Source organism: Hyperolius riggenbachi, chromosome 3 (genome assembly GCF_040937935.1).
Source record: "Hyperolius riggenbachi isolate aHypRig1 chromosome 3, aHypRig1.pri, whole genome shotgun sequence".
Classification (NCBI taxonomy): domain Eukaryota; kingdom Metazoa; phylum Chordata; class Amphibia; order Anura; family Hyperoliidae; genus Hyperolius; species Hyperolius riggenbachi.
Genome location: NC_090648.1, coordinates 515,285,897 through 515,307,355, shown reverse-complemented (window position 1 = coordinate 515,307,355; position 21,459 = coordinate 515,285,897). Strand labels below are relative to the sequence as shown.

General features: G+C 46.9%; 1 protein-coding gene across 1 annotated transcript in view; it reads right to left on the bottom strand.

The window, feature by feature from the left end:
* Positions 1-21,455, bottom strand: part of LOC137562442 (E3 ubiquitin-protein ligase RNF213-like) — a 29,685-nt gene extending 8,230 nt beyond the window's left edge. The window contains exons 1-2 of the mRNA XM_068273788.1: positions 21,410-21,455; positions 20,619-20,716 (exon numbers count right to left, since the gene is read on the bottom strand). Coding sequence (XP_068129889.1) covers positions 20,619-20,716; positions 21,410-21,454 — 143 coding nt within the window. The 5' untranslated portion in view covers position 21,455. The remainder of the gene's footprint in view (positions 1-20,618; positions 20,717-21,409) is intronic.
* Between the last annotated feature and the right edge of the window lie 4 nt (positions 21,456-21,459).

The following is a 21,459-nucleotide window of genomic DNA, read 5'->3' as shown; positions in this document are numbered from 1 at the left end:
ATACCTATTCACAGTACCTGTATGTGTGACAGCTGCACATTGTATTGATACCAGTCACTGCATACCTGTTCAGTGCACCTGTGTGACCGCACGCAGTGTTATATACCTATCTCTGCATACCTGTTCACGGTACCTGTGTGTGTGAGACAGCTGCACATTTGTAATACGGTCTGAAGTTCATGGGAGAATTCAGTAGAGAGGCTGTTAATTATCTAGACCTCACAGTATTTCCTGAAAATAATAAGATTCTAACGAGAACCTTTTTGAAGCCTGTTGACACTAACAGCTATATCAATATAGATAGCTGTCATCACCTCAAATGGCTTACCAACATACCTCAGGGACAGTTCCTGAGGCTGAGGAGGAACTGTTCAAAGCTTATTGATTATGAGAAGGAGGCCAATATCTTAGAAACCAGGTTTCCACAGGAGTTAGTGTTAGAAGCTAAAGAAGCAGCAAGAAATAGAGAAAGGGATACCCTATGTGAGAAAACGCGGAAAAGCCGGCGCGGGTACTCAGAGCAAGGTGGCTGATTCCACGTCAAACGCGGCAGGTTGCGCGCGTAGGCCTGCATCTACTAGCATTATGGAATGTCTTAAGAATGAGGCGGCGGATTCCGCGTCAGACACGGATGTTTGCACGCATAGGCCTTTTGCTGTCAGTACTGCTGAACGCGGAGAAACCACCGCATGCTCGGACAGCGGTGCGGCTGGTTCCGCATCCAAAACAGCAGAAGCATTACAACACATGTCTGGTGTGGCTGGGACTGATAGTCCACACAGGTTCAGAAGGACGCGCGCGCGCGTGGAGAGGCAGAGCCTTTATGACAGTCAGAAGGGGGTCAGCTGACCAAGCCGGGCAGCTGACAATTCTGTCAGTTTTCATTGGTCCAGCACTTAGGGGAGGCGCTGTAGAGCGCTGGAGTATATATACTGGGTGCTGGTCATTTCTCTGGTGTCTGGCGTTGCGATCACTACGTGGTAGCACTCAGACCTTCTGTCAGTGTCTGTGTTATTATCTAGACCAGTTTCCAAGGTGTTGATGACCAAGGAGCTCACACCTTAGTCTAGGAATTCTGTTATTATTTATGTTGTTATCTAGACCAGTTTCCAAGGTGTTGATGATCATGGGGCTCACACCTTAGTATAGGGATTCTGTTATCATCTGTGTTATTTACTAGACCAGTTCCGGGGTGTTGAAGATCAAGGCGCTCACACCTAAGTCTAGGCATTGTTGATTATCTGTTATGACCTTCTGCTTTCCTGACCACTCTTCTGATCTCTGATTAGGTACTTTGCTATATCTGATACTCTGTTGCCAAACTCTGCTAGTCTTAGGATTCTGCATCTGTCTCCTGTCTCTGTACTTTATCTGTCTGTGTGTTGACGACCTGGCCTGCCCGACCTCGAGAACTATCTCCCCAGTTAGAGAGAGTTCACAGATCTGTCAGTGACACTCCCTCATTGGTGTCACTTACGTTCTGTCCTTCCCACTCTCAGTCTGACTCCTCCCTCGGGAGAGTCCAGGCTAACGGAAGGAACTTGCATAGTGCAGTACTCCTTACTGCTGTGTACCTGCTCCTCAGGTGAAGTCCTCAAAGTATTACGGTTGCACCAAACACTCTTATTACTCAGGTGTCCAGAGGTTAGAGATATATCTGATTATCGGTGATACTGCAGATCATCAATAATCTGGTATATATCTGCATTCTCGGTGATACTGCAGATCACCGGTAATCAGACCCTCTCTGTGTTACACCAATCGTTACGGAACGCCAGACCAAACACAAATGGACGCACTATATAGCCACACTGAAGTCCTGACCACCGCGGTAAACCAAATTTCCGCGGCAGTTTTAAACCAACAGACTCAGATATGTCAGATATTTGGGGCTATTCAGGAACTTCAATCGGCTATGAACTCAGTGCGATCCCCTCTAGTTACGGACATCCGTATGCCTGTACCTGAAAAATTTTCCGGTCACAGATCTGACTTCCGAAATTTCAGGAGTAGAGTGTTATCATACTTTGAGTTGAGACCTAATGCTTCAGGAACTATGACCCAGAGGGTTACGTTTATTAAGACTTTGTTATCAGGTGATTCTCAGACCTGGGCGTACAGTCTGCCCGACGGAGACTTGGCCCTAACATCCGTAGAGGAATTTTTTAAAGCCATGGCTATAATTTACGACGATCCAGACATTGCCTCGACTTCTGAGTGGAAACTCAAATCGTTACGTCAAGGCAAGAGTCCGGTTGAACAGTATGCTGCTGAGTTTAGGAGGTGGTCAGTATCAGCCAGGTGGGACACATTTGCCCTTTTAGATTGTTTCTTATCAGGGTTGTCAGATGAGGTCTCCGATCTTATGTTAAGACAGCCTGAACCCAAATCCATCGATGAGGCCATTTCATCGGCCATCAGGATAGACCGCCGGTTGCGCTACCAGAGACAGACCCGGGGTGGAAACCATGTGAGAATGGTATCCCACGCTGCACCCCCTGTGACTCCACCACCTCCCGATTTTGTCTCCACCTGAACCAATGCAGATTGGTCGGTCAGAATTGTCTCAAGTGGAGCGGAAACGCTACTACCTAGATGATAAAAGGTTGCTCCTTCCTTGTACGATTTCATGGGAAGGTAAATCTGAAGTGCTCGATCCTCATACTGCTAGACCTTTCTGCAGCCTTTGACACAGTTGACCATGACATCTTGATAAACAGGCTACAGGAATACTGCGGCATTGATGGCATAGTACTTCAGTGGTTCCAATCCTTCTTGAGTGGCAGAACCCACAAAGTGTCTATGGGGTCCTTCCTGTCCACCCCTGTAACACTTAAGTATGGGGTGCCCCAGGGCTCAATCCTCTCTCCCCTGCTTTTCACGATTTACATGCTACCGTTGGGAAAACTAATCCAAAAACATGGCCTGACATACCACTGCTATGCAGACGACACCCAACTATATCTTTCCTTCAAGCCTGGTGTGACAGACCCAACTCTAACTATAAACGCCTGCTTACGTGAACTACAGCAATGGATGAATGACAACTGGCTGAAACTAAATGCAGACAAAACTGAAGTCCTTCTGATTGGAGGGCAGAGCATGATAACAAAACAACTTAACTTGCAGTCTTCACCACTGGGAATAGGAGGCACGGATCTACGCAGCTCTGATCATGTGCGTAGCCTGGGAGTTCTAATTGATGGGGATTTAGACTTCAGAACTCAAATCTCTGCTGTGGTGAAATCATCCTATTTTCACCTGAAGAACATTGCAAAAATCAAGCACCTCATACCCCCAGAAGATCTGCCAACCTTAGTCCACGCCTTCATCACATCCCGACTGGACTACTGTGATGCTCTCTACACTGGCCTTCCAAAAAAGGTCTTGTACCGCCTACAGCTGATACAGAATACTGCTGCCAGACTGCTAACCAACCAACCCCGTTACTGCCACATAACGCCAGTCCTGCACTCCCTTCACTGGCTACCTATAGAATGGAGGGTCCTATTCAAGATCGGCCTACTGAAATTTAAATCCCTGAATAATTTAGGCCCTGGATACTTGAAAGATATGTTGCAGCTGCGTAGCAATCCCCGCATTCTCAGATCCACAGGTTCTAATAATCTAGTCATACCCAGAGTCCACTTGGAAACTTTTGGTCCCAGAGCCTTCTGTCATGCTGCCCCTACGTTTTGGAACTCCTTACCTCAGCAGATCAGGACAGCTCCATCCCTGGACGTGTTTAAATCCAGACTGAAAACCCACCTGTTCAGTCTGGCATTTGCAGAAATATAACTTTTGTTGTGTGAATACTTCATCCTACTAATTACTGAATCTGAGAGAGCCTAAGCGCTTTGAGTCCTATGGGAGAAAAGCGCTATAGAAATGTTATTGTATTGTATTGTATTGAAGTCACTGAGACCTTCGTTGATTCAGGCTCAGCGGCTAATGTTATGGATTACGAATTTGCAAAAAAATTGGGTATTCCGCTCATCCCGGTAAAACCACCTATTCAGGTTACGGCAGTGGACGGTTACCCTCTACAGGGTAACAGTCCTCTGTCGCAGACTCCAGAGGTGAGAGTCACTATAGGGGTGCTGCATAGGGAGAATTTGCATTTTGTTGTGTTGCACATGACAACCTCCACGATTATCCTTGGCATGCCTTGGTTACAACTTCACTCCCCTCTGATTAATTGAGCCACTGGTCAGCTAACTAGCTTATCAGCCCATTGCTTTCAGCATTGTTTAGGGAAGGTAACCTTGGGTCAGACCAGGATTCATTTGGAGGGAGTTCCGGAACAATATTCTGAGTTTTCGGATGTATTTTGTCCCAAAGCTGCTGATAAATTACCTCCACATCGCCCTTTCGATTGTCCCATCGATCTCCGGTCTGGTTGTATGCCCCCTAGAGGTCATCTCTACAATTTGTCTGGACCAGAAAAGGTCGCCATGCAGGAATATATCCGTGAAAACTTAGCCAAGGGTTTCATTCGCCCTTCCCGGTCGCCTGCTGGGGCAGGTTTCTTTTTTGTAAAGAAAAAAGACGGAGGCCTTCGGCCATGCATTGATTACCGGGGTCTGAGCAAAATCACAGTAAAAAATCGCTATCCATTGCCATTGGTAGACGATTTATTCACTCAGGTCACTTATGCTAAGATTTTCTCGAAATTAGACTTACGAGGGGCATACAACCTGGTGTGAATCAGACAGGGCGATGAGTGGAAAACTAACTTTAACACACCCGATGGGCATAACGAGTACCTGGTGATGCCCTTCGGGTTGTGTAACGCCCCGGCCGTTTTTCAGGAACGCATCAATGAAGTGTTCAAGGAGGTGTTTGGTAAATTTGTCCTGGTATACCTAGACGATATACTTATTTTCTCAGACAACCTCACCCAGCACAGGGTTCACGTCAAATTTGTTCTGAGCAAGCTAAGACAGAACATGCTGTATGCCAAATTGGAGAAATGCATTTTTGAGGTAACATCTGTCACTTTTTTGGGGTACATAATTTCCACCTCAGGCCTTTCTATGGATCCTGCCAAAGTCTCTGCTGTCCTGGAATGACCCCAGCCAGTAGGACTAAAATCTCTTCAAAGATTTTTAGGGTTTGCTAATTACTATAGAAGGTTCATTAAGGGGTATTCCACAGTCATAGCACCCCTCACCAGTCTCACTAAGAAAGGGGCGGATACTAACCACTGGTCCCCCGAAGCTCTGGCTGCCTTCTCCACTTTGAAGGAATTGTTTTGCTCCGCACCCATTTTGAGACACGTTGACACCTCTTATCCCTTTATTGTAGAGGTAGACGCCTCGGAGGTCGGAGTAGGGGCTGTGCTGTCTCAGCGCTCGGGGTTGCAGGGAAGATTGCACCCATGTGCCTATTTCTCTCGTAGGTTTTCACCAGCAGAGAAAAACTACGATATAGGCAACAGGGAGCTCCTAGCCATTAAATTGGCCTTCGAGGAATGGCGTCATTGGCTAGAAGGAGCAGAACATACGATTACAGTTTACACGGATCACAAAAATTTGGAATACATTGAGGGGGCTAAGAGATTGAGTCACCGTCAGGCTCGGTGGTCACTGTTTTTCTCGAGATTCAGATTTATAATTACGTACACTCTGGGTAGTAAGAACATTAAAGCGGATGCTTTGTCCAGATGCTTTGAGCCAGAGAAAGCAAAGCCCTCAGACCCAGAGACTATCATCCCACAGAGAGTAGTGTTGGCAGCCACAGAGACTTGGAAAGACTGGACAGAGACTTTAAGTCCCTTCCAGCAGGATGTCCCTGAGGGAAAGCCTGAAGGGGTTATGTTTGTACCACTGCCATTCCGTCTCCAAATATTACAGATGTTCCACTCGCACAAGAATGCTGGACATCCGGGGGCCTCCAGAACACAGAACCTGGTTGCCAGATGTGCTTGGTGGCCTTCCCTGGCAACGGACTGCAGGGAGTATGTTAGAGAATGTGCAGTGTGTGCGAAAAGCAAACCCTCCCGTCTGGCACCTGTGGGAACGTTGCAGCCTTTGCCCACCTCGAGTGAACCGTGGACCCATTTGTCCATGGATTTTGTAGGTGAGCTTCCGAGGTCTGAAGGCATGTCGGTCATTTGGGTGGTAGTCGACCGTTTCAGTAAAATGGTCCATTTTGTGCCCTTGAAAGGACTCCCCTCGGCCCAGGAGTTGGCTGATCTTTTCATCATCCACGTTTTCCGACTACATGGTATTCCGGAAAACATAGTGTCAGATCGGGGAGTCCAATTTGTTTCTAGATTTTGGAGGGCATTTTGTCATCAAATGGGCATGGAACTGTCATTTTCATCGGGCTACCACCCACAGACCAATGGTCAGACTGAGAGGGTCAATCAGTCATTGGAACAGTTTTTGAGGTGCTATGTTGCGGACGCGCAAAATGATTGGGTCAAGTTCTTGCCTTTTGCAGAATTTGCGCACAATAATTTGAAAAGCTCTTCCTCTGGGTTTTCCCCGTTTCAGGTGGTAACAGGAAAGTTGCCTAAGTTCTCCCCATTACCAGTAGCTTCCACTCCGTTTCCAGCTCTGGAGGCTTGGTTAAACTCATTTAAAGACATTTGGGGGATCGTGAAAAATAATTTGGAGAAGGCTTTTCAAAGTCAGAAAGGTCAAGCTGACGAGACGATCCTTAGAATGGAAGTTCCGACCAGGAGATTTGGTCTTGGTGTCCACACGTCATTTGACCCTGAAACAGCCCTCGCCCAAGTTAGGTCCCAGGTTTGTGGGCCCTTTTCCAGTAACCAGGAAGATCAACAATGTTACTTATGCCATTGATCTTCCTGCCAGCATGAGTGGTGTAAGATCTTTTCATGTGTCCCTGCTTAAACCAGCAGTCCATGTGGTTGCCACTCCTCCTCCCCCTGTGATGGTAGATGACCAACCTGAGTACGAAGTAGAAAAGATTTTAGACTCACGTGTAGTACAGAACTCAGTACAGTATCTAGTTCACTGGAAAGGGTATGGTATCGAGGAGAGAACATGGGTACCTGAGTGTCGCATGCATGCAGATGAATTAAAGAGGGAGTTCCACGCCCTACATCCTGAGAAGCCGGGTAGGAGCTGTCCGGAGTCCACGCCTCAGGGGGGGGTACTGCGAGAAAACGCGGAAAAGCCGCCGCGGGTACTCAGAGCAAGGCGGCTGATTCCGCGTCCAAGGCCTGCATCTACTAGCATTGTGGAACGCTGTGAATCCGCCGCATGTCTTAAGAATGAGGCGGCGGATTCCGCGTCAGACACGGATGTTTGCACGCATAGGCCTTTTGCTGTCAGTACTGCTGAACGCGGAGAAACCACCGCATGCTCGGACAGCGGTGCGGCTGGTTCCACATCCAAAACAGCAGAAGCATTACAACACATGTCTGGTGTGGCTGGGACTGATAGTCCACACAGGTTCAAAAGGACGCGCGCGTGCGTGGAGAGGCAGAGCCTTTATGACAGTCAGAAGGGGGTCAGCTGACCAAGCCGGTCAGCTGACAATTCTGTCAGTTTTCATTGGTCCAGCACTTAGGGGAGGCGCTGGAGTATATATACTGGGTGCTGGTCATTTCTCTGGTGTCTGGCGTTGCGATCACTACGTGGTAGCACTCAGACCTGTCAGTATCTGTGTTATTATCTAGACCAGTTTCCAAGGTGTTGATGACCAAGGAGCTCACACCTTAGTCTAGGAATTCTGTTATTATTTATGTTATCTAGACCAGTTTCCAAGGTGTTGATGATCATGGAGCTCACACCTTAGTCTAGGGATTCTGTTATCATCTGTGTTATTTACTAGACCAGTTCCGGGGTGTTGAAGATCAAGGCGCTCACACCTAAGTTTAGGCATTGTTGATTATCTGTTATGATCTTCTGCTTTCCTGACCACTCTTCTGATCTCTGATTAGGTACTTTGCTATATCTGATACTCTGTTGCCAAACTCTGCTAGTCTTAGGATTCTGCATCTGTCTCCTGTCTCTGTACTTTGTCTGTGTGTTGACGACCTGGCCTGCCCGACCTCGAACTATCTTCCCTGTTAGAGATAGTTCACAGATCTGTCAGTGACACCCTCTCATTGGTGTCACTTACGTTCTGTCCTTCCCACTCTCAGTCTGACTCCTCCCTCGGGAGCCTCTCAGGCTAGCGGAAGGAACTTGTGATCGTGCAGTACTACTTACTGCTGTGCACCTGCTCCTCAGGTGCAGTCCTCAAAGTATTACTGTTGCACCAAACACTCTTATTACTCAGGTGTCCAGAGGTTAGTGATATATCTGATTATCGGTGATACTGCAGATCATCAATAATCTGGTATATATCTGCATTCTCGGTGATACTGCAGATCACCGGTAATCAGACCCTCTCTGTGTTACACCGATCGTTACACCCTATTGGAAAAAGAAAAAATACAGCCAAGCACACAGAATACTCAACAGTTAGGTCTGGTCATGAATTTCTCGTCACAGGCCAATAAAGTGAGGACTATAGTCAATAAATATTGGAAGATATTGAGAGAGGACTCTGTTCTCATTTCTATCCTACCTGTTCACCCAAAAATCATTTTTAGAAAATCTAGGAGCATAGGAAATTTGCTGGCCCCAACAGTTAAGAACCCTAAGAAGAGGGAAAAGCAGCAAGGCTACTTTAGGAAATGTGGCTTCTGCAGAGCCTGTAGGGAAAACGGCTTACCTGTAGAGAAAATCAGAGAGGTGACCTTCATATCGAACAGGGAATTGTTTCATATAAATGAAGTGATGAACTGCGATACAGCAGGAGTCATCTATGTACTTACTTGTCCTTGTCCAAGACAATATGTGGGGAGGACGAAACGCCCACTAAAAGAGAGGCTGGGAGAACATTGCACCAATATACTGAAGGGGAACACCAAACATCCATTGTCAGCTCATTATAAGGAATGTCATGACTGTTCCTTTAAAGGAACAATGTTTTATGCAGTGGAGAAAGTTTTTAAGCCGTGGAGGGGAGGAGATTATATTCAGCAAATGTCTAGAAGAGAATCTAACTGGATATATAATTTGAACACTCTTATACCACATGGTCTAAACAGTGAACTGGAGCTGTTCGCTTTTGAATGACAGCCGTTTGGTTTTGAATGACAGCCAGGGAGTCTGCACAGTATAAAAGACAGCCTCCTTTATTCCTCGGGTTGCCAGCTTTGAGAAAGGGAGACGTTCCTCCCGAAACGTCAGCAACAGGCATCACGTGTGACGTCACACACCACGAGGAAGAGGGCGGCTGTCTGAAGCACGTAGCGTTGGAAGAACGGAGTCCGCCTTCCGCCTTCAGCAACAGCGCATCTTTTCTGGGAGCCGGGCCGACTGCCCGACCCTGCAGCTTCCATCCTGCAGCTCGTCTAGTCTCTCTCATTGCGCTGCCGGCCGGGGCCAGTGAGATCGAGCGGCTCCCCCTCAAGATCCGAGCAATTCCAGCGGCTCAACAAGCACTGGGATCGTGAGTAACAACTTCAATCCCCACATATTGACTTTTACATAATCCAGCAAACTAAGCTTAGTGAAGTCCACTCAATGCACATGTGCCTCCACAAGAGCAGGACCCACTATCATTAGACTGGAATTTCACTGCATGATCTCTACATACCAAGGAGGATCACCTCTCAATACCCTTACATTGGGATTCATTTCCATCATTAAGTTTGCTCAGGTGTCAAGCTTTTACATTGCCAATGATCAATTGATGACTTTAGTGTCTCCACATCTATTTTTATATTCAGGTCTTTTTACACCATTTTATTATTTATTATTGATTTTATTTGTTTACCTATTGTTAATCTATTAAAGGTGTCTAACATTTTATGTTTCTAACAACCAGTTTCCAGGATATTATTAGCATTGGAGACACCCAATACACTGCATATTAGCGCTATCTGATATTTTATGATTTTTACTTGTTAGGAATTGGGATCACCTTAATCAGATTTAGCTGCTGCCGTTAGTGGCGCAACACTTCAAATCCATTATACATTTGCAATACCAGTCTGTAACGTTTGCAGGTTTCTATTTCCGTGGTCAGCGCACAAGATGCGCGCTGACACAGCGGAAATCCTCCACAAGCGTATAATAGATTGTACCCAGCTTGGATGCAATGCACCAGTAGAGGGCAATTCCCACCAGTAGATGGAGCTGTGGAGTGCAGACGAGCACAGTCTCTGTACGGCCACAGATGCCAGATGGGAATTGTACGAATGAAGGCAATGTAGAGCACGATAGCCCTCGAAGAGAGAGAGCACAGAGACAGACTAAATGTGTGTTCCCCAATCTAGTCGCCACCCAGCGACGGTGAAGACACATCCGCAGAAACAAAGCGGGAACGCAATCGCAGGAGAGAGGCGATTGCCAGAAGTGACACAAGGCTGAACAGAACAGAGCACGAAAGTAGCAAAGGCACAGCAAACAACAATCAGAAGATAAAGAGAATAACAAACGCTAGCTAAACGCGAACACCGCACTCATTCGCAACAGCGAACGCGTTTAAGCACGATCACCGCGCGTTAGGCACCCAGTGATAAGCGTGCCACCCTAACTAACCAATGACACACCACACGAAATAGAGAACGCGAACGCTTGCTAAACGGTTACCTTACCGAGACTACAGCAAGCGTTCATAGCAGACAAGACAGAGAGAAGGAGCAGCAAGCAGCAACCGCAGCTCTGGCCTACACTCCCAGACAGAAACCAGAAGGAACCACCGCTGCTACCGCTAGAGCAGATGCGATCCAGACAGACAAACAGATGGGGCTACCAGTAGCAACCGCTGCTCTGGTTAGCACCCCTGAGGCAGAATACAGAAGGAGGCACTGCCACTACCACTAGGGCGAGTGCGATCCAGACAGAAATACAGAAGGGGCTACCAGTAGCAACCACTGCTCTGGTTAGCACCCCTAAGGCAGAATACAGAAGGAAGCACTGCCACTACCACTAGGGCAAGTGCGATCCAGACAGATGGAGCAGCCAGTAGCAACCACAGCTCTGGCCTACACTCCCAGAAAGACAGAACGATTTCCTGTTGACCGCCGCTGGCGACAGGACAATCGCAGCGGAGAGACAACACAGGCAAAACAGATAATGCAACCTGACTGCACTAGAAGAGCTGCCTAGTGCAGTCCCCAGGAATTACTCTAAGATAAACTTTAACAAACAAACAGGGCTGATACTCTAGGAGAGTTCATCAGTAACAAACCATGAAAATGACCAGCAAAGGATTCTGGGAGAACATGGTATTTATACTGCCAGCCTTCAAAGGAGGCAGCTAGGCAATTTGCATGACAAGTGTATGCAAATTCCTCAGCAGAACAACTCTGAAACTTGCAAAGCAGAGACAGGTCTCTTAAACAGAGACCTGCAGCTCGCAGACCTAAAGAATGGCCAAACAGCTGTCTGCCCGTGCAGCCAGCTGAGCAGATCGTTACACAGTCACTGCATACCTGTTCACTGCACCTGTGTGACCGCACTCAGTGTTATATTATATACCAGTCTCTGCATACCTTTTCACGGTACCTGTGTGCGTGACAGCTGCACATTTGTAATACCAGTCACTGCATACCTGTTCACGGTACCTGTGTGTGTGACAGCTGCACATTGTATTGACACCAGTCACTGCATACCTGTTCAGTGCACCTGTGTGACCGCACGTAGTGTTATATACCTATCTCTGCATACCTGTTCACGGTACCTGTGTGTGTGAGACAGCTGCACATTTGCAATACCAGTCACTGCATACCCGTTCACTGCACCTGTGTGATCGCACTCAGTGTTATATTATATACCAGTCTCTGCATACCTTTTCACGGTACCTGTGTGTGTGACAGCTGCACATTTGTAATATCAGTCACTGCATACCTGTTCACGGTACCTGTGTGTGTGACAGCTGCACATTGTATTGATACCAGTCTCTGCATACCTGTTCACTGCACCTGTGGGACCGCATGCTGTTTTATATACCAGTCCGTGCATACCTGTTCACTGCTCCTGTGTGACCGCACGCTGTTTTATATACCAGTCCGTGCATACCTGTTAACTGCACCGGTGTGACAGCTGCACATTGTATTGTAATACCAGACACAGCATACCTTTCACTGCACCTGTGTGACTGCACATTGTATTGGTCAAGTCAGTGCATACCTTTCACTTCATCCCCCCCGATATGGATAGAACAGGCAGAGGCAGACTCAGAGGCAGGCCACCTGGCAGGTCTGTTCGAGGTTGTGCTGACATGATTTTGTGCGGCCCTGGACCAAAGTACAGTGCTCAGAAGAAGGCACGTCCCATCAACTCCCAAGATTGTCAGGACGTAGTTTACTATTTAACACAGAACACCTCATCTTCCGCAGCCACCAGTGCTACTACAAGCACCACATCCGCTACATTTGACACTTCGCAGGAGTTATTTGGTGGGGAATTAACTGATTCACAGACATAAAATGTAGAGAAACCGAGAGCCCAATATAGTGTAGTATGTTAAGCAAAAATGAAGTAAAGGTTATCGTGAGAAAATTATACTCACAAACGTGGGTTACCACAAAGGCAACCACTGTATAGGCAGGTGAGGAGATTAGACCTGTCCTCACTCAGGGATAAGAAGTCTCTCTCTGTAGATGCGAAAGGGGGTAGATCACCCCTCCACCAGGGGTGGACACGGTATAGCAGTAGGAGAACAGAGGCGCCAGCAGGATAAAAGCGGATAAAAACTTTAAAACTTGCTGGGAGGAAGTGGTGGACTTACCTCCATAAAGCAGACACGAAAGACTGTCTGAATAATAGCAATCACATTTATTAAATAGTACCCAAAAAAAGTGCAACACGTTTCGCAGGCCCAGCCCGCTTCATCAGGCAATAAATGTGGGGACAAAACTGTAGACAAGAGACAGTACATTATGCTATAGTAAATTCTGCATTTATAAATTTGCATATCAATATATTGCATATCATAAAGCATACCATATGAAAAATTGCTTAGTGGAGATGGCATAAAAGAGTTGGGTGTACAAGTAAACAATAGGGGGTAGAGGCTATGGTGCTCGTGATAGTAATGGGCTATGGGGTGTTTTTTACACAGATTTGCAATGAGTAGTATTGGTAATGGAAAAGGGTATATGTCAGCAAGAGTAATGGGTAATAGAGCATTGAGAAGAGAACAGGGGGTCAGAAATACAGGGTAAAGTGTGCAAATAAAATAACATAAAGAACTCACCAGAATTTCAGCATTAGCAGGTGTAGCGCCTCAGTGAAGTGGTGAGGACGCTCAACTCCTTATATATAAAGGTTCTTGCTAAAAGGGCCAATTAGATGTGTGAGAGGTGTTAGGTGGGCGGGGTTAGGGCGAGTGTGCGAGCAGCCAATGGGCTCTCGCCACATGTGTTCAGTGAATTGGGTTTTTGGGAAGGGTGGGCGGGATTAGGGAGGGCTTGTGAGTAGCCAATGGGCTCTCGCCACCTGTGTTCAGTGTATTGGATAGTTGGGGGGCGGATACAGGTATCATGGTGACCAAATGTGCAGCTGAATAGTGTACTGGCTGGATATTGCTATTATTCAGACAGTCTTTCGTGTCTGCTTTATGGAGGTAAGTCCACCACTTCCTCCCAGCAAGTTTTAAAGTTTTTATCCGCTTTTATCCTGCTGGCGCCTCTGTTCTCCTACTGCTGATTCACAGACATTATTGTTACAACAAGATCAAGGCGCTAAGCAAATTACACCACCTCATATGTCTGAGTTAGGCGACACTATGGATGTAACGTGTGAGGAGGAGGATGATGAAGTACCTGCTGTTGGTGCAGTTTTGGAGGAGGCTGATACAAGCGAAGCTGGGGAGGATGATTATGATGATGATGATACGGATGTCACGTGGGTTCCCAATAGAGGAGATGAACAGGGGGACAGTTCAGAGGGGGAGTCAGAGAGGAGTAGGAGGAGACAAGTTCCTGAAAGAAACAGAGCACCAGAGGAAAAGCAGCACACAAAAGAAAAGCCACCCTCCTTCTCCTCTTCCTCCTTCAGGTGCATCATCTTCAGCCGCTTTCTCCCTTGCTCCTTCACAATCACAGCCACCCTCCTCAACTCCGCCTCTCATCTTGAGCGGTTCCTGCTCCTCTGCACACAGCAACAGCCAGGTGTCCATGAGGGAAATCTTTGAGCGGAAGAAGCCAATGTCTGCCAGTCACCCCCTTGCTCGGCGTCTGACAGCTGGCTTGGCGGAACTGTTATCACGCCAGCTGTTACCATACCAGCTAGTGGACTCTGAGGCCTTCCGAAAATTTGTGGCCATTGGGACACCGCAGTGGAAAATACCAGGCCACAACTATTTCTCAAAAAAGGCGATACCCAAACTGTACCGTAATGTTGAAAGGCAAGTGGTGACATCTCTGGCACACAGCATTGGGTCAAGGGTCCATCTGACCATGGATACCTGGTCTGCAAAGCACGGTCAGGGCAGGTACATTATTTACACAGCCCATTGGGTCAACTTGGTGACCGCTGTGGCAAGCAGGGAGTACGTGGCTGTGCAGCGGACCTAGTTGTGACACCTCCATGGCTTGCAGGCAGGCCTGCTGTCACCTACTCTCCTTCTCCTCCTACTCCTCTTGCTACATCCTCGTCACTGTCGTCCTCCTCCTCCTCAGCTGAGTGGCAGTGCAACTCTACTGGTGCTGTGATCTCCTCTCCAGCTACACAGCCCCAGCTCCCCAGGGCCTATGCCGCATGCCAGGTACGAGGGTGTCACGCCATCTTAGACATGTCTTGCCTCAAAGCGGAGAGTCGCACTGGAGCAGCTCTCCTGGCTGCTCTTAACAAACAGGTGGATCAGTGGCTGACCCCGCACCAACTGGAGATTGGAATGACCTGTACTTGGTGGTAACGCGACTAGACCTTCGGTATAGGCACAAAGTGGCAGAGATGTTACCAACTCACCAGAAGGCAGAAAGGATGCAGCACTTGCAGAACAAGCTGGCAACTATGCTTTACAATGCATTTAAGGGTGATGTCACAGCACAACGGAATAATGGTGCCACTGCCAGTAATCCTTCTCCCATGTCCACGCAGGCAAGGACAGGACACTCCAGCAATCTCATGGTGATGTTGGGCATGCGGACATTATTTAGTCCAACACCTCGCCTTAGCCCTTCCGGATCCACCCTCCACCAACGCCTCGACCGGCAGGTAGCCAACTACCTGGCCTTAACTGCGGATGTAGACAAGAGCGATGAACTCCTGGACTACTGGGTGCGCAGGCTTGACCTGTGGCCAGAGCTGTCACAATTTACCATCCAACTTCTGTCTTGCCCTGCCTCAAGCGTCCTGTCAGAAAGGACCTTCAGCGCAGCTGGAGGCATTGTCACTGAAAAGAGAAGTCGCCTAGGTCACAAAAGTGTTCAGTACCTCACCTTTATAAAAATGAATGAGGCATGGATCCCGGAGGGCTACTGCCCGCCCAAAGACTAAGTCAGTCCTCACACACAACATCTCTGCCTGCAGGCCGCTTGTCTTCTCCGCCACCACCAACAGGGTCCAGGACTCCAGGCGGATTCCTGAATTTTTATGGCAGCTGCTATACTAATTTTTCTGGTGCATGTACATGCCTGCCTAATTTTTCTGGCTGTAGTGCAGCTGCAACAACAAAACAAAAAGGCATGTACATGTGAACATTCTCCTTCATGATCATTACCTTGCTGCGGTGAAGGGGCTTGCGTATCACAATGAAGCAATGACCGCCGGCTATATGAGTGTCTCGGGGGGGGGGGGGGGGATAATAAGGTCATTGCTTCATTGTGGACAGACCAAATTCGATCAGCTGGACAGTCACTGTTGTTCTATCATTGAGCTACCACAGATCGGCGACCATATGGGCTTGAAAACCGCCATGGCCTGCACTCTCGCCATGGTGTGCACCAGTCCAGCATGGCCATTACTCCACAAACAGCTGTTTGCGGTGTGTTACACAGTGAGTTTGGTCTGTCAGTGTGAAGCAGTACACTAATTACACTAGCCAGTGGCGGCGCTAGGGGGGTGCTTTGGGGTGCTGAAGCACCCCCTACATTTGTCCAAGCACCCTATTAGCACCCCCCAGTGTGAACTGACTTTCGCCTCGTCAGTTTACCGGAAGCAGCAGCCCGCAGCTCTAGCAGCGGCAGAGCAGGGCTATGGTAAAATGGCGTCCGAAGCCCTGCCCTGGAGACTTCGAGTCTGCAGTGCAGGGCTTCGGGCGCCATTTTCCCGTAGCCCTGCTCTCAGCACAGGAGTTTCAGTTGCTTCCTGCAGAGGATCGTGGGAGCCGCGCCGGACGGAGGCCGGGACAGGAGGTCTGCTGCAGGTGAGCAAATGTTTTTGTTTTTTTTTTATTATTTATTAGCAGGTGTATTTGCTGGGCAAGTCTGCCACATGATTGAAGTGTTTTCTGATTAAGTCTGCCACATGATTGAAGCTTTTGCTGATCAAGTCTGCCACATGCTTGTGTTTTCTGGTCAAATCTGCCACATGATTGAATGTATTTTCTGGTCAAGTCTGCCACATGATTGCACATATTTTCTGGTCAAATCTGCCACATCATTGCACATATTTTCTGGTCAAATCTGCCACATGATTGCACATATTTTCTGGTCAAATCTGCCGACATGATTGAACATATTTTATGGTCAAGTCTGCCACCTGATTGCACATATTTTCTGGTCAAATCTGCCACACGATTGAACGTGTTTTTGGTAAAATCTGCCTACATGATTGAACATATTTTCTGGGCAAATCTGCTCGCATTACGTGTATTTTCTTGAGAAAACCTGCAGAATTATGTGAATTTTCTGGGGAAAGGGTCACCAAAACTTGGGCCCACTGTCTTTGCGTTGCACTTTTAAAGGGAACCCGAGGTGAGAATAATATTGAGGCTGCCATATTTATCTCCTTTTAAGCAATACCAGCTGCCTGGCTGCCATGCTGGTCCTCTGCCTCTAATTCTTTCAACCATAGACCCTGAACAAGCATGCAGCAGGTCAGGGGTTTCTGACAATATTGTCAGAACTGACAAGATTAGCTGCATGGCTTGTTTCTGGTGTAATTCAGTTCACTACTGCAGCCAAATAGATCAGCAGGGCTGTCAGGCAACTAGTATTGTTTAAAAGGAAATAAATATGGCAGCCTCCATATCACTCTCACCTCGGTGTGCTTAAAAACAAGAAGAGAATCAAGAGCCCAATATGGTGCAGAATTGTCAGGTAAAATGAAGAGTTCAATACAATTTTATGTATATATATATATATATATATATATATATATATATATATATACTCACAAACACAGGTTACCCATAGGCAACCACTTTAAATGCAGGTGGGGAGCATTAGGACCTGACCCCACTCAGGTTAAGAAGTCGCTCTCTGTAGATAGTAGATGGGGATGCACCCCTCCACCCAGGGGGGACTAGAAGATCAGCAAAAACTCGGTATACAGAGGCGCCAGCGTAGAGTAAAACGTTTTAAAAACCGCTTAAAAGCAGAGGGCACAACTCAGTGGGTCAAGCAATAGAGGCGCTTAAACCTATTTCTTGACCCACTGAGTTGTGCTCCCATTTTTGCCTGAGGAAGCGGGGTCACGCCCGCGAAACGCGTTGCATTTGTGGAGTTGAATAAATAATTTGTCAATTCTGTTTTATCGAGACTCAAGTGACTTTTCTTTTTTTGTAAGAGGGAGGTAAGTCCTCCCTAACATCCCCCTCTGCTTTTAAGCGGTTTTTAAAACGTTTTACTCTACTCCGGCGCCTCTGTATATTGAGTTTTTGCTGACACTCTCACCTCGGGTTCACTTTAAATTTCTGTTTGCTCCTCCCTTATTTGGTCATGGCCATGCCCATTTTAGCCACACCCATTTTTTTGCCGTGGCGCGCTTCATCAGCTACCCCAGAAGTTGGTCCAGCACCTGCATAGCACTCCCCCCCCCCAAAAAAAAAAACTGGAACCGCCACTGACACTCCCTGATTGATGTATACATATGAAAGATGTTTTAAAGCACTTTAGTCCTGCAATTTAGCATGCAATGTGATTTCTGCCCTTAAAATGCTGCTTTGCGTCAAATACAAATTTTCCCCGGGACTTTTGGCGTTTATCCCACTCCGCCTTGCCCCCTCCAGGTGTTAGACCCCTTGAAACATCTTTGCCATCACTTTTGTGACCAGCATAAATGTTTGTAGTTTTCAAAGTTCACCTCCCCATCGAAGTCTATTGCGGTTCGCGAACTTCGCGCGAACCCAAACTTTTGCGAAAGTTCGCTTTCGAGGTTTGCGAACCTAAAATCGGAGGTTTGGGCCATCTCTAATTATAAAAGGAACTTGAGGTGAGTGATATAGGGAGGCTGTCGTATTTATTACCTTCTAAACAATGCCAGTTCCCTGGCAGCCCTGCTGATCTATTTGGCTGCAGTAGTGTCTGAATCACACACCTGAAATAAGCACAGGGCTAGCATTGTCAGAAACATCTGATCTGCTTGCTTGTTCAGGGTCTATGGCTAAAATTGTTAGGCCACGTTCACAGTGGGACGTTGCATGTGTTTCCTATATAACAGGAACGCAGCGCATTAGAGTGAAAGTCGTACTGCACATGATGGCCCCAATGCGTCTCACACAGGCATTTAGAAGTCTGCATCACTGTGTGTGTGAACGCTCTGCATGCACTGCATTACCATACTGCAACCCGCTATACCACAACGCTACCGCCACACTATGAATGTCACATAGGGGCTGCATAACAAAGCGGCCATTACACCGCAACGCAGACCGAGGCCTGAGAGGATGAGCAGGCAATAAATGTCAGCCTTCACATGTCTCTCACCACGGGTTCCTTTTAATTTATCCTTCTAATTTTTTGAATTTCTTAACAGATCTCGCAGGCCGTTGCACGCATGAAGCAGCTGTTTTCTGCTTAGTAAATTTGTGATGGGCAATTTTTGGTGATCACACCATTAGTTATGGAGAACAAAAATTTCCCTTATTAAAACAGAAGGTATTTGCAATTATTTAGGTTGGAGGGAGTTCTGAGATGTCTCCCAGTGCCAGTCCCAAATTCAGCAGTGGTGCATTGTGGGAGACATCTCAGAAGTCACTCCAACATGAATAATTGCAAATTCTTTCTGTTCTAAGAAGGCAAACTTTTGTTTTGCATAGCAGTTCAGCAAGGAGGCTTTTTGGACCATTGTAGCACGCTTACACAGTCCTAGGAGTTCTGGTTCACTATGAGCATGCTGGGTAATCTGTAATACCATTACTTAGTGCAGGGGTCCCCAAACGTTTTGGGTCGAGGGCCGGGTCAACATACTTCAGACTGCTGGGGGGCGGAGTATACATAAAATGATGTAGAAGTCTTTGCGGACCAGACAGTGAAGCATACCCAGGTGACAACCTGCAGTGGACATGGACAGCAGTGTCACTTGATGTGGAATTTGATTGGAAACCAGCGAATGACTGCTTTCTGGCTTCCATGTAGATGGGTGGTACCAACACTGCTATTCAATATGCGGACCACCAATATTTAATGATGTAGCTGACCGCATCTATAAGTAATACATTTTGTGTGTGGGGGGTCGGTAAAAAAGCCTCAGGGGGCCACATTTGGCCCGCGGGCCTTAGATTGAGGACCACTGACTTAGTGGATCAACCTCCCAGTGTTGGTGTCGAAAAAAAAAACTGAACTGCAAATTTTAGGTGTGCTCTTCCTAGTGTTAAAACCACTCACTCTGTTGCCTTCAATTCTGAAAATTTGCCTACTGTGTATTGTGTACAATATGTGATTCATTTGAGGGTACATTTCCATGTGCCTGCCACGTAACAATATTTGTTTATCAAGGCATGACATATACCCTTTTCTGCAAGCTGCCAATCCACAGCGTTTCCTTTGCCTTTCTTTCATTTTGAAAAAGGCATTATCATTCACATGAATTGATTGCATCTATTTTGCGGCGATTCCATTCAAGTGAATGGGTAGTCGTTTTTCAAAACGCAAACGCAATGGAAACGCTGTGGATTCAAAACAGGTGGGAAAGGGCCCTTACTTGTGTTATTCCAAAAGCGCGGGCTAATGAAAGACAATTGGGGTGATTCCACAGGGTTAATTGCGATTTTCCTAACTCACAATCACGGGTTCCGCAGTATTTTTTGAGCATTTGTCCCTCAATTTAAACTTTAAATTTTAAAGTATAGGATCGCTGCAAAATCTCTTTTCTATTACAGTAGCGATTGTGCTGTGTTTTTAGTACCCAAAACCTCAAAGGAAAAAAACAATAAAAACGCAAATCGCAATCCCTGAAACAATACATTTAAAAAAATCACTTTTAAAAGCTTCTGAAATCGCTTATGAAAAACACTGCAAAAAATGGCTAGGAAAAGCATTTAGCAATTTGCCCTTTTTCGGTGCTTGTGGTCATTTTGCAATTCCAGAGGTATTGATGTCACTACAAACACAAAAAAGACCCCTGTATCAGAAGGAAGTAGTAATTGGGGGCCCCTTATAGCTCTGGGCCCCTCTGCAGACACGGTGCTGCTCTCCTCTAGTTATGCCCTTGATATAAAGGTTTGGATGAGGAAACCTCAGCACATTGTACCTTCTCAAAGCTTCTTGTTCCTCTTTCTTATCTGTCTGTTGTTTATCTGTACCATCTCCATTCTGCTTGTCGGTAGCAGGATTCGCTGAGGGTTCCACCTGGGTAAAGAAATCAGAAATATAAGCAGTGTGTTTGCACATCTCCAAAGCTCCATTCTAAATGAAAACAATAAACTCTATATTTCTAATGGCAAAGTGGTTCTCTAAATATAAGCCGCTATTTGTTTTGACGCTATTACAGAAAATATCACTATGCAAAGCTGCTGGTCGCTTACATCCTCTGCCCAGACTTGATTGTGTCCTTCTCTGTCCTGCTTTGGGTTTTTTGGAAAGGGGTGAGGGCCGTGCCTTGTCAGCTCTCAGCCAACCAGGACCGATGTGGTGTTGATGTATATCTCTTATCAAGGCATGCTAAAACTCCATCTGCACTCGCGCAGTAGTGTCTCTCAAATCCTTTAGCCGGCTTGTAGATAGCAGCAACCAGTTATCCCATAGGAGCAGGTTTAAAGGGACCCTGAAACAAAATCCAGACTTACCTGGGGCTTCCTCCAGCCCCCCCGTAGCCCGCAGGGTCCCTCAGCATACTCTAGAGCCCCATTAGCCTTGCGACTTGGGGCGAAGTGGTGCGCATGTGCAGCCTGTCTGGCACCCGCACATGCGCGATTCTTGAAAGGTAATGAACTCTACAAAGTATATGGTTGTTCTGATAGGTAGCCAATTTTTGAATTGTCATGTAATAAATTAGCTCCCCACCATCTGGCCCCAACATGTGAACAGTTAAAGGACTCTTACCTTAACTTCTGTATGGTGTTTCGTGTAATCTTCTTTTCCTTGCATTTCAC